The sequence below is a fragment of the Adiantum capillus-veneris genome, chromosome 18 (assembly GCF_014529385.1).
Source record: "Adiantum capillus-veneris isolate H3 chromosome 18, ASM1452938v2, whole genome shotgun sequence".
Classification (NCBI taxonomy): Eukaryota; Viridiplantae; Streptophyta; class Polypodiopsida; order Polypodiales; family Pteridaceae; genus Adiantum; species Adiantum capillus-veneris.
Genome location: NC_140948.1, coordinates 59,551,965 through 59,566,384, shown reverse-complemented (window position 1 = coordinate 59,566,384; position 14,420 = coordinate 59,551,965). Strand labels below are relative to the sequence as shown.

At 45.1% G+C, this 14,420-nt stretch overlaps 1 protein-coding gene across 1 annotated transcript in view; it reads right to left on the bottom strand.

Moving 5' to 3' along the window:
* The window catches only part of LOC147435734 (uncharacterized), a 254,651-nt gene that overhangs the window by 64,552 nt on the left and 175,679 nt on the right, over nt 1-14,420 (bottom strand). Inside the window, exon 16 of the mRNA XM_086488033.1 lies at nt 3,385-3,658. Within this exon, the coding sequence (XP_086344159.1) occupies nt 3,385-3,658 (274 nt within the window). The remainder of the gene's footprint in view (nt 1-3,384; nt 3,659-14,420) is intronic.

Sequence of the window (14,420 nt, the reverse complement as noted above, 5' to 3'; positions counted from 1 at the left end):
GTAAGGTTTTGTGGGGTTTTGATGAAGTTTGAAAAGTCAAACTTGTTGTAGTTTATGCAAAGTTTATGCATTTCAAGTGAATGGCCAATATGATCCTAATTATTTAATTGTCTTTTAGATATTTATTTTACTTATTTGACAAGATTCTAGGTAGGGAAAATTACTTCACATAGTATATAAGTAGCCCAATGCCCCCATTGTATCAGCTTTCATCCCACCGTACCCACTATTTTCTTTTCCGTTCTTTGTACTTTTTGTACCTAGACCTGGTATTAGATTCACCAGATGTAACCTTTTGGTCTCATAGGTCATTTTGGCCTTTTGAAGACGTTAATATTACATTTCATTTCATTTCTCTCTCTCTCTCTCTCTCTCTCTCTCTCTCTCTCTCTCTCTCTCTCTCTCTCTCTCTCTCTCTCTCTCTCTCTCTCTCATCGACCACTACTGGCACTCTCATCGACCGAGCATTGGAGCTACAGAGATACAGACGACCGCGACTGAGGAGAGGAGCTACACAGCATCGACGGAGACTACAACAGAAGATTCGAGCCATACTCTCTCGACATCCAGAGTGCAGATGAGGATGGATCCTCACCATTTCTTCCATCTTTGTTTCACACACTGTTACATCCAGTTTACCGGGTACCTATTGTATCAGCTGCTACACCCACGTAGTTTTAGATTGTAGTAGTAGTAGTAGTATTTTGTTCCACTTCTAGTTCTTTTCTAGTTCTTTTGTACCCAGACATGGTATTAGATTCACTATTTTGTAACTGATTGGTCTCATAGGTCATTTTGGCCTTTTGAAGACGTTAATATAACATTTCATTTCATTTCATTTCATTTCTCTCTCTCTCTCTCTCTCTCTCTCGTGCATTCTCTCCATTGCTCTATGCTTTTCATTTCATTTCTCTCTCTCTCTCTCTCTCTCTCTAGACTCACTAGACTCATTCGTCAGGACCTGATCCAGCTCGACACCAGGAGGACATGGATAGAGCCGCCTCAGGAGTTGAGCACGAAGATGGCTTTCTATAGAGAGCATCTTCTCCACCTCACAGGAGATGGGTTTGTGATTCGACCCAGCTACATGGACACACATATGTCTCATGGTTTGCGTTGTGCCATTGGTCAGATACGCACATCCTCACATCAACTCGAGATTGAGACTGGTAGATTCAGAGGGATACCAGCAGACAGCAGGATATGCCGATTATGCCAGAGAGAGCTAGAGACAGAGTTGCACTACATATGTCATTGCACAGTGTTCTATGAGATACGGGGGCGTTTCCACTGCTTATTCAGAGAGGGTTTTGGTCCTCTATCTAGGGTCATGAGTTATGAGGATCAAAGATGTCTTGGACTATATCTACTTGAGTTACACAGGTATAGAGACACTTTACTAGGGAGAGCTAGAGAGAGGCAGTCCCAGAGACACATTACAGATTTCTTTTCACTAGATATGGGACAGCCAGAGGAGCAGCCACCACTGCAGAGCTCGTCCCACACTCATTCGACCACTACTGGCACTCTCATCGACCGAGCATTGGAGCTACAGAGATGCAGACGACCGCGACTGAGGAGAGGAGCTACACAGCATCGACGGAGACTACAACAGAAGATTCGAGCCGTACTCTCTCGACATCCAGAGTGCAGATGAGGATGGATCCTCACCATTTCTTCCATCTTTGTTTCACACACTGTTACATCCAGTTTACCGGGTACCTATTGTATCAGCTGCTACACCCACGTAGTTTTAGATTGTAGTAGTAGTAGTAGTATTTTGTTCCACTTCTAGTTCTTTTCTAGTTCTTTTGTACCCAGACATGGTATTAGATTCACTATTTTGTAACTGATTGGTCTCATAGGTCATTTTGGCCTTTTGAAGACGTTAATATAACATTTCATTTCATTTCATTTCATTTCATTTTCTCTCTCTCGTGCATTCTCTCCATTTCATTTCATTTCATTTCTCTCTCTCTCTCTCTCTCTCTCTCTCTCTCTCTCGTGCATTCTCTCCATTGAGTCTAGAGTCTTCTGTTAAGTCTAGCACTTGCACATCTACACTCTCCCTCCACAATTGGAGCCTCGACACCCCCATTGTACCCATGAGTCCTAGGCCTGCAGCTGAGTGTGCTGCCAGCCAGAGTCACTACTGGTTCCATAAGTTAGTCAAGTTTCTGTTGGGTTTGGAGTCTATTATTGTGTCATTTGAGTTAGTCTTGCTTGTTCCATATTGCTCTACAGTGTATATTTCTATGTTTGGGGTGAGATTTCTTGCATATTGCACTGAGGAGCACCCCGAGTAGAGAGCAAGACATACTTTTCTTGCTATAGGTGCTCTCATTTTGGGCACACCCAGTGGGACCTCAACTAAAGTCTCACTCCGCTAAGTGTACGTTGTTGAGGAGCTGGCTGGTTTAGTCTCTCAAGTGGAAGCGGGGGTGGAGGAATTTCTACTCGGTAAGAAAGGATGACGCTTTCTGTGGTAGTACCGGAGCGGACTTTGCAGGGGGCTTGGTCAATCTTTATACTGCCTTGTATGTGTCATGCAATAGCAACAAACCCACCCAACCTCTAGGCAACAAGACCCTTGAACTTGCTGGATAGTCTAGACCCACTGGCTGTGGGCTCACCCTGCGCTGTTAGACCAGGTTATGATTTCTGCTAGAACTGCACCAGAGGTAGAGCTATCTCCATCCATTCATGGCCTTCTAAGAGTTCACAAATGTATTTGTCATGGTGTGGAGGTTAAGAAGTTGGATTTACTGTTCCATCGATGCTCTTAGTACCAAGAACTCAATCTGGCTACATTATTGGGAAGCAAGGCACAAATCTTAATTCCATCCAGGGAGCTACCGGTGCAAATTTGTGGGTGTTACCTGCAGAGAAGGTCCCTTCATATGCCCTACATCAGTTCTTTAGTTTTACCCTACTCATACTTTCGTAGGCAGCTCCTTCAATCCCTTCGTGACTGTTCCATTTGAGAGACATCTCACTTTAACAGTTCGAGGTTTTCTATGAATGTTTCTAGCTTTTTAGTGTGCTTTGCCCACCTCGGGTGGCCATATCTTTTCAGCATTCCTCTAATCAATGAAAAATTAGTGTTACCCCCAAAAAAGGTGTGCTTCTACGACTGTTTCTAGCTTTTTGGTGTGCTTTGCCCACCTTAGGTGGCCATATCTTTTGAACATTCCTCTAATCAATGAAAAATTAGTTTTACCCCCCAAAAAGGTGTGCTTGTTTGTGCACGCCAAGGAAATGCATGTGTGACTGTCTGTGCAGATAGCCCGTTGGTGGGCGAGTATCATGTGTAAGTAATTCTGAAACGCTATGTATGCTGTTTGAGATAAGTGTTTAATCAATAATACATTGAAAAATACTCACAGCTTGTTTGCACATGCCTACACTCCAAAACTGGTTTGCTATGTACAGAAGAAGAGGATCATCTTTACTCAGAGATTTCATTAGGCCTTCCAAAGTTTTCCAGTCTCCAAGCTTGTGAAGGCAGTGTGCTATACAGGCATTGTTTTTTGACCGCTCATAAAACTTCTTGGCCTCTTTCCAATTCTGCCTTTCTAAGAAAAATTTTCCCATGCTATCATATGTCAACTGCATTACTGAGTCGTCCTCAAGGTTGGAAACAACAAGCCTCTCCAGACTGTATATAGTGAACGACAATCAAAACTACATAGGTAAGTGCAACTTAGTGAGAACCTAGTTGGCTATAAAAACAAGATTGCATTTTCTGTGGTTCACAGTTTGTGTTCACTTTGCAAGGCAGAAAATGATACAAAATCTTGATAAGTCAACACTGGAAGCAAGAAGCCCCCAAGACTGTAGAAGTACACAGTAAGTAGAAGCCTCCGAAGACTCTACAAAGTACACATAAACCAGGAAGGCATTATTATATCCTATATAGACTCAAGTCTGACGATTTCCAGGCTCAAACAGCAAGATTTTAGACATTCATGAATGCTAATTTGTGCTTCATAGGAAAAGAAAGACAAAGTTATAAGCTTGACACCTGGAGGGCGACGGCATAGACGGATTGGTCATAGGTCTTTCAGCTGAGGAGTTTGATTATTCAGGAGGCCTTGCTTCACCATCAGATGTTTTATCATCCATAACGATGCCAACCTATTTCTAATAGGGTCTTTGGTACCCATAGTTTGACTTGTCCGCTTTGGGCAGTTGGTCTTCTGTTTTTAGTTGTATATTTCTTCTTTAGTTGCCATATCCATCTCATCTTTAGTAACTGTGGTTTTTGTTGAAAAGGTGGATGCGATGGCCTTACCTTAGGGTTGTTGGCGATGTACAACAACTTTTTGGGCAGCAAGATTTGTTGAGGTTGGTCGACGAGCTGACTTTTGGGTATCCAAACTTGCTTGGTTCCCTACATAAGCTAAGTAGAAGAAGTTCTTAGAGGAGCAGTAGTTGTAATTGTGGTTGATGACTCATGCTTCTTTGATTGGAAATCACCGAGAGCTTCTTTCCATTCCTCCTTGCTGTATGCAAATGGAATTTTTAGTTGTCCTCCTTTAAATGTAAGTTCCAGAATTCTGGCATCCCAATCTTGGATTGCTTTATAGGTTCTCTTAAAAGCCCTCTTCTTCCGCTGCACTAGGCATTGGAAGGCAATCCGAGACTGTCTGTGAGTGATGTCCCCCAAAAAGCACCTCCCTCTGAAGTCTGGCTCTCATCTTGCGGCCCTCCTCATCATACCAGCTGTTCTGGAACATGCTCCCAGAATGTCGTCTTTGCTCAGGCTAGGTGTGTGGGTATGCCTCTACTGTTGCATCATGCAAAGTCTATGTTAGTACAGTAGTAAGCTCCTCCAAGGTCACCATGACTCAGTGCACACATGTTTGTAGATCCCGTCCATGTAGAGAGAGTCTGTTTCCCGTGTAAAGGTGTAGCGAGTAGGGGCTGCTACCAGTGGCATGCTTGCTACACTAAACTGGAAAGAAATGGTCATCGATACAAGGGCATGATCTACTGCCACCCAACAGGTTTGGGTCTAACTATGGGGTCCTTGATACTAGAGATAAAGCTCGGCTGTGCCATGACATAATCCACTGTGCTGGCTCCATATCTGCGAAAAGCATGTAAAACCTCCTGCAACGGGAAATCTCTGTAGGCCATTCAAGATGGCCAGTCCATGTGCAGTCCCCATGTCTATCAAGTACCGTCCATACTCAGTATGCTCCACATCCTGTGATAATCTAGATAGGCCCATCTCTACAGTATCCAACTCCCTCAACATCTCCTCTGAGGTATCATAAAATATTGTTTGGTGCTGGGCAGTCCTAGCATTGAAGTACCCCGTGCTGATAATGTCACCATCCCGCGAGAACTCCCATATGTCATCATCCAAAATAGAAACGGGGGACTGTCCTCCTGATGGTGCATATGCTGATGTACTCGGAGGAAAGTAACAAATAGAAATGTAGAGATCTCTGCTTGTCTCTGCCCTTAGTCTCACCCACATGTACCTGCCTGCTCATCCCAGCGAGCTATATGTACCAATGGCTGCAACTCCTCCGTGAATAAAACTGTCACGCCCCCGGAGTTGCATCCCGTGTTCTCTGATCGAGTCTCCTCTCTGCAAGTTGTCTCCCATCTGTATCCGTTGACATGTGGCATAGACTGCCCAGGGGCCTGATGTGTCGTAGAGTAGAAGATGATGTCCCTTCCAGTGAAACTATCCTCAAAAGCACCCACATCAAGGCGTAGGGATCCATCATTGTTCCAAGTAGCAACTTTGAGTGTGATCCCATAGGTCTTGCATCGTCATGCGAAGCGTCGCTCCAATATCACCACTCTTCCGTCCCGATAAAAAGAAATCTTTCCCTTCTGCATTGTTACCTCCTGCATATGGGCAGTTTGCGAGAGGGTGAGGTCATCTCCGGGGAAGATGCCCGTCTTCTTAAGAGTCAGTCTCTTCTTCAGAAAGTCTTTCTTCGCTTCCATGGAGGGGAAACGAAGAATAAGTGCCCTTTCTTTTGAGGTTTTCCCATTGCTGCCAATGTTCTTATTGCCCACTATGCGTCGGTTCGTTAACCCCCATCATAGTCATAAGTTCTTTTACTTCCTCATCCACATTATCTTTGTCTTTAAGGCCACAAATTCTCACATATGTAAGGCACGCACACGTCTTCTTTTCTCCTCTTCTAGTGTCAAGTTGATAATGGTAGGTGTGGACGTTGTTTCTTTGCCTTTCCCTTTCTTGCCAACCTCGATCCATTTCTCGGCCTCGTCCACTTTCTGTTGAGTCTTTGTGATAGCATCCACCCTCTTTGATGCCTCGCACTTGCTCTTTAATCGTGTGTAGTTGTTCAATTACTGAGGGTTGAAGCTCTCCCTCTTCAAGTGTGTGCCTGATTGCACTTCTGCAAGCTCCTTTTTTTTCCGAGAAAAAGATCCTTCCATTAGTTAATAAAACTTTCCATAGGGCTACAGCCACCTTTGCTAGAGAGGGATACATCAACAACAAGGTCTCTCCCAATGAAAAGCAGAATATGTACAATGGGCTACATCAAGACATGGGAGGAGGAAAGAGCCACACAAGTGGACGGTAGTGCCATCTGGGTGCCCCGTGGACCATGGTGAAAAAAGGCCCTGGGCGCCAGAGTCGCAAGAACGCCTCTCTGTCCTCCCGCATGCCGTCGGAGCTGCCTTGGAGTCTCTTGAACTGGCCCCTGAGAGTGAATCAGCTCCAACCAAAAATCACAAACAGTCTCTGCTGATGGGACAAGGCGAGCCTCGAAGATGCGGAAGCAACGGGCCCGCCAAATAAACCAGAGTGTTAGGCCACAACACACCTCTCTCTCACTGCACCACTCCTTGGGGGTAAGCTCTGTGGCAAGTTGAAGTGTAGGTCGACCCCCTGGCTCACTATCATCCTGGTGGTGGAAGCCGACTCAAACTCGAGCGTAGGGCCCGTAGGAGTCGACCAAGCTGCAGCACCCCAAGTGTACTTTCGAGCTGTGAAAAGAGTCGGCATCAGTCGAAGAACCCAAAGCCAAACCTGTTGTACCATGGGGCAGTCCCACAGAGTGTCAGTCACTCTCTTAAGGGTGATCACAAGCTGCACAGGCTGCCGAAAAGCCACTGTGTACTAGCCAGCTCCCAACTGCTGTAGCACTGTGTGCAACAAGCCAGTGGAACAAAGTGACTCTCCTCGACTGTCTGGAGTCCCACAACCGCTCCTAGAACCCTGACAAGAACTCAGTTGTGAGACCCTCTTCCTGCAAATGAAGTGTTACAGCAGGACGAGACTCCCTCTGTGCTACCAGTGTGTGGCGTCCCAGTCGAACTGTGTACTAAAAGAATGGGATCCTAGGGTGATCGGCTGAAGAGAAAGGGTCTCTCTAGAACCACTCTCTAGGGTCCCACTACACTCGTACCAAAGGGCAGCTCTCCCAATCCCAAAGCCGCCAGTGGCCTCTCTCAAGATCTACAAGGTCAGGATCTATGACACAGGTCCTCCCACAAATGCCCAAAACTCCTATCCTCTGAAAACAACACACTGCAACCTAAGAAGCCTCTAATGTGACTCTGTGAGGGTAACCCTCTCCCTGGACCTCGTGGGGTACAGACTCCGAGCAAGCCCGAACTGCAGTGAGGACCTCCAGTCGCGTGAAGGCCCCCATCCATCTGGGAACTATTGTCTCGAGAGTGATGAGGTACTCAGCTGGTACAGCCTCTGTAATGTCTTGTCACATGCTCTGCACCCCTCTCATGCCTCATAGTTGGATGCTTTGAGCCTCCTCGTAGAAACCTAAAAACTGAAGCCACTCACCGAGAGGATGGGCTAGACCCTCCGCCATGGGATACCAAGAAACATGAGGCCTACTACCAACTAGGCGGCTTCTCCGTGCTGACCATGGGGTTCCAAACAAGGGGCTGTCTCAAGCGCTCCTCCGTGCAAGTGGGTTAATGCTGCTCTAGGCCACTCGTCAACTGCTCTCAAGACCTCAGCACGCTCACTGCAAACCGAGCCTCCAATCTCCTGCTCAGACCAACTGCGCGCATCTCTGTAAAAATCCACCTGATAAAGGGCCTCCAAGGGCCTCCTGCATGAGGTACTCGAGCTCGAGCCGGTGAAGCAACAACTTCTTCCAGGGCTCCTCGCCTGGATGCAGTCCTCTGACCACAAAATTTCCAAGAAGGGCTTTGCTCTGCTGTGCTTGGTCAATGATTCCCAACACCCCTTGAGAACATGGTAAGGTGATGACCTACCAGGCTACTTTGGCCCGGGCAAGCTGGGTGTCGCGCCCCGACCAAAGAAAGTTCTTGATCAGCCTCTCCAGCTGGCTGATACAACTCCAGAAGATCCAGCAAGACGTTATGTACCACATAGTAGCCAACAGCACCTGGTTAGCCACAACAATTTTACCTGCCAAAGAGAGCTGTCCCGAACTCCAATGCAACAACTTCCTCCTAATGGACAGGAGAAGGGCAGCAGTCTACTGCTCAAGGGACAAGTCCAAGCCAACTTGACAACCCAGATATTGTACTGGAGTCCTTGGGTGATCCACTTGAAGCCCTCACTTGGTGACCAATCAGACGTAGAAGCATTGCCAACCTAGAAAGCCACTGTTTTCCTCCAGTTGATCAATGCGCTGAGGCAAGCTTTTTCATGCATGGGAACCCCCCATATATTTTTGCCCTTTTACCAAAATATTTCCTATTATATAAGTTACTTTTGATTTTTTCTTCCTTTTTCACAAACGTTTTAGTCTTTATTAAATAAATAAGACTTATGCTAATCAATCACGATGTAGCATAAATAAGTAAGCTTTCTTTGTTGATCTCTCTTTTGACCTTAAGCATTAAATATATATATTCTAAATTACATTATATATATATTTATTATTTTTTAATATATTTTTCATGTATATATATTATTCCACCCTACCAAATATTTTATTCACTAGTTTTCATTTTCAAACCTCAACCCCACTTTCAAATTTCAAAAAATACCTCCATCTAGATGATTGCCAATCTTTTCAAAACTCTAGGTCATGTTTTCATACACATGAAGGAGCTTGCACTTGAAGGCAAGAGAGAAGTCTACTCAAAGGGAACCACCAAAAGACCTTCGCAGCCACAAATAATACATTATTTGGCTGAATTTTTTAAGTAGAGAAGAACCCCGAATCTGAAGGAGCGTTCAACATGAAAGATGTAGCTCGTGATCTCAACTTTTAGCTCAATTTTTTTCAGAATTTTTGGAGTTATGAACACGGAGATATGATTTTTGTAGTGGACCCCAGTTTTCTCGTGTAATGGTGACACAGGCCATCCCCAATTTTCTTCCCTCTAGAATGACTATGATTCTACAAGTCTTCAAGCATGATTACAAGAGACAAGGCTCTTTTAATAAGGTTTTGGCAAGTCTAGAGTGATTTTATCACCATTTTTGGAGGATCCATCTTCATCAACAATAATCCACCTTCGACAACCTCTCTTATAATTTTCTTACCTCTCTCTTCTCTCCCTAATAAGCTAATGTCTAGCCAAAGCTAGACTATTGTAAATATCTCCTATCCTCTACATCCTACCCACATTCTCTCTTCTTCTCTCTCTATTGACTCTGGTATTTTAAATAATGAGGAGACAAGATAGGAGCCACAGTCACATGCACCCCATTTTCCTAGTCACCAAAGTGGGACACTCACCTCAAATAGAAATATTGCTAAATCCTCCCCTCCTTCCCTATATAAGGAGGCCATGAGAGCTCACTTAAAAAAAAAAAAAAACACACACACACACACGTATCCATACACACTCTTGTGCTACATGCTTGTAGCATGAACCCTAATCACATAATCACGACACCATCATCATCACCATCACCATGCACAAAAGGTGAGCACCACACCTCCACACCACTTGTAATTAAGGGTTGAAGGCACAATTTCAAGAAGAAGAAAGGTGGACACACTCATGATATTCCTCGCCATCAACTCCCATCTCTCCATTATGCCTCCTACGATCTTGTTCCCTTCTCATTTTTTTGCCATACGCTACCTATTGTATTCATCTTTTGCAAGCAATCAACACACTCTATCTTGGTGCCATACTTTGTGTCGCTTTGGATACATCTCATTGTGAGTATGGTATATGCTTGTTCCTTGCCTTTTTTTTTCTGCTTATGTAAAGGTGTGCGGATTCGCCACCATACACACACACTCTCTCTCCCTCTCATATTCCTATCATCTTGCTACTTCCATCTTGAGGTGTGCGGATTCGCCACCTCTTGTATGATAAGTGAGCATACTCGCAAGTTTCCCCTACCTCATTATCTTCCTTACTAACATGCACGAGTAGCAAGCCCATTCTCACTCATTCACCACTCCTCTCACCTTATTCTCCGACCACCCCATTCCACATTTGGGCGTGGATCTTGAAATTGTTTTCCATGGCATGCTTCATTGTGTATATGTATGCGTCCTAGCCGCATATCTTGCTAGGTGGTGCCCCTATTGTGTATCCCCCATGATGAGGCCATTGTGCATAGTCTTGGTGTAGAGGCCACCGGGTCTATTTTTCACTTCCGCCTCTCATTTGGTGCCCCCACTGAGGAGAGCTCTTGAAACCTTCAGTTTACAAGGCTGACATGTTTACTTCTCCTCATGGACGAGTGGCTTCTTGAATTCTCTAATTGGACCACTGAAGAGGAGGAGCTTCAAGTAGGTTTGACACAAGTCATCAAGACACTCTTGCGAGGGTGTTGTATTGTTAGCATAGAAGAAGTGGCAAGACCCTCTTTCCCTACTCAGATTGTTTACATTTCTCATCATCCCCGCAAGCGTAAAAGCAAGGCACAAGCTGCATCATGCTTACATTGTAGCCAAAAACCGCACCTTCGATATGAGTGCAACCCAAAGTGAAGAAAAGGCCATCATTTTCTCCCTTGACATCCGCACAGGCGTTCTCACATCAGTAGGCTTTTAAGTAGCACCAGGCTTCTCTACATCTACATCCACATCTTTGCCACCTATTCCACCTACGCCCACAACAAGCCTTCACAACTTGAGGAAGCTACTACGAACGCGTGGTCCCTCCCTCTCCCTTGCACCAAAAGATTCAAGGGTTTTCCAGCGCTGACAATCACCCCGTCTCCAAAACAAAAGGGTAAATCCTCCAAAGTCTTTCTATACCTCACTCTCATCTCATGAGCCAGGACCTAGAAACAGCAGCATGGATTCTACGTCGTCTACCAAGTGAAGTGGCGGAGCTTGTCATCGACAAGGTCTTTGACACTGGTTTTGCTTGGCGGAAAGACAAGACCCTCCACCTCCAAGGGGTGTTGCTTGTGGATCAAGGCTATGATGACGACTTTACAGCTTGCTATGTATCCATCCAACTTGGATTAATACAAGTGGTAAGACTCACCACCTACCTCATCACACCTGTGTATACACTAGATGACACTCTATCTTGCAGGAAAGTGAAGTTGCTCAAAGAGAGAGAGTTCAAGCTTTTCCAAGAGCTTGCTAGAGGGACAGTCCTAGAGCTAGAAGACGAAGACAACCTTGTCCTGTGGTACTGTAAATTTGACCTCGACTACCAAGAGCTCTACACCTCCAACTATAACCTTCCACCACGAAGGAGAGAGCCTTTCCGAATTATCATGTGATGGACCCAGCGCATCAACCTTTTGCAAGGAACCAAACTTATGCACCACAACGAATTCAATAAATCAAAGTAACCTTGGACCGCAAGATGTTTTATCAGCAGATCATTACAACCATGTTTGGTAGAGAACGACTGCAAGAGATAAACACCTCTTCTCTACCCTTTATCCTCCCTATGATTAATCATGAAGTGTCTTTTGATGTAGTTATTTTCATCCTTGTATAGTATGTTTTCCATCCACCGAGCACCCAAGTATAGAATCTCTATTAAAAAAAAAAATTAAAAAAAAAATCTAAGACGAGTTAATTTTCTCACTCTCACAATGGCAAGTGTAGCATTTCCAACATGTACTGGTAAGGTGGGCGAGGATGCTGCAGACTTTCTAGACAACTTGGAAATAGCATGTGTCATCTCTGCGAGAGATGATGATGTTTCGCGCTTGCGCATCTTCCCACTTCTAATGAAGGTGGAGGCAAGATCATGGTACAATGCCTTGGCACAAGCAACCAAGGAACGGTGGGACTTATTAAGAGCAGCCTTTCTCAAGCGTTTTGGAGAGGGCACAACATCAGAGAAGCTATGGAAATTGTTGACAGAGTTGAAGCACGGCAGTATGCTGGAATACGCATCATATGAGTCAAAGTTTGTAGATTTATGGGGGCGATGGGTTGCATCGCTAAGAGAGGATGAGGGGGCACCTGATTTCCTAAAGAAGGATCGGTTTGTGGCTAGGTTATGGCCAACTCTTAATGAGAAGGTGAAGGGAAGGTTTCCTGCTACGTATGAGCTAGCAGTTGAAGTGGCCCGCCTTAAAGACAAGAAGTTGCGCCTACAAGCTAGGAATATCGATGAAGAGGAAGTCGTTAGGACCCGACCACCTCTAGCACCACCTACAATAGCCGCCCAGAGGATTCAACCACAAGAACCAATTGAAGATCAGCAAGACCTGCTCAATCGAATCACCAATCAACTTGAGAATCTTTCAGTCCATTTGATACAACAAGGACATGCACACAATCGCAACCAAGAGCAAGGAAGAGGACAACGAAGGCAAAACCAAGAATACCACTGCTACAATTGTGGGGAGGATGGTCATGGCATGTACTACTGTCCACACCCAAGGAGGCAGAATTTCAACAGAGGAGACAGGCAAAACCAGGTTTCACCACCGAGAGCAAGACCACCACCACCGAGGGCACCACAACAAGTATCACCCATGCAAATCCTACAACCACCCATTCAACCACAACCACCACCACCACCACAACCTCTCATTCCATCCTTACCCCCACCACCAGTTGGCAATCAAACAGTAAGCGTCATCAGTCTTGAAGGTAAAGGAAAGGAGAAAGTGGAGGAGGATAAGACCAAGGTTAAAGGAGTAGATGCCATAGGGGTAAAACATGCTAGGCATGGTGAATCTTCCCAAAAGGAAGAAAAGATGAAGACTAAAAGGGAATCTAGCAAAAAGCCGTCCAAGTCACGACGTAAAATTGACATTGTAGATTTCTCTTTGGGTGAATGTTCTAAACCATATGATTTGGTTCAAGATGTTTCTGTGCAGGGCCCAAAAATCACCTGGCCCCAGTTACTCCACCTAGCACCTAGGGTGAGGAGACAATGGACAAAGATAGTTAGCACGAGACGACCAAAGCCAAAGATAGCTGGGGCTATCTTTGGGAGGAATTTAGATGACATACTACCAGTGATGGATGCTTACATCAAAGGGCAACACATCTCCAATATCTACATCGATGGTGGCGCATAAATATGCGTCATGAGTGAAAAAATGATGCATCGTTTGGGTTTAGAGGTGACTCGGCCGGCACCATGCCGAGCCAAAATGGAAAATAATGTAAAAGTTCAATGTGTTGGTGTTATGAATGCAGTTAGGATAAAGACATTCAACACCGAGGTAGATGTGGACGTCTTTGTCATGCCACACAAAGGGGAGGGCTACCCTATCATTCTAGGGAGGCCTTGGCTTATGGCTATGAGAGCTAAGCAGGACTGGGACACCGGCATAATCCAGATGAAGGATGCAAAAGGGAGGCCAATACTTTACGACACGAAGATAGGTCGGCAATGCGACATGGATCTAGAAACCTCTATGGATGAGTTTTCTAGTGGTGACTCTTCAACCACTTCAGAGGAGTCAACAGTGAGTGAAGAAAGTGACAGTAGCATTGAGGTGATGGGGATCATTCTCAAGGACCCTAAGAAGATGGAGCAACCTGATGCCTCATCATCAAACCAAGGGGAGACACTAGGTATACAACCTCTGGTAGAAGCACATAAGCTACATCAAATGCTCTCTAGTGAGTTGTGTGGGAAGGAGCGTGAAGATTATATTTTGATGCTAAGTAATTTTACCACATTGTTCATTGATGAATATGATAAAATCACTGGCATCACAGTAGTTCAACATCACATTAAGCTCAAGGAGGGAAGTAAACCTGTAGTGCAGAAGCTCAGGCAGCTAGGAGTAATTCAACAAGACTCCCTGCTCAAAGAGGTGAGGAAGTTGCTAGAAGCCGGGTTTATCTATCCCATTGAAGACTCAGAGTGGGTTTCTCCAGTGGTAGTCACACCAAAGAAGAATGGTAAGTGGAGGGTTTGTGTTGATTACAAGCCTCTTAATGCAGCCACAAAGAGGGACCATTTTCCTCTTCCTTTTCAAGACGAAATACTCAATGAGGTAGCAGGACATGAGCGCTACACGGTATGTGATGGCTACTCAGGCTACTTCCAAATTAGCATCGCTGAAGAAGATC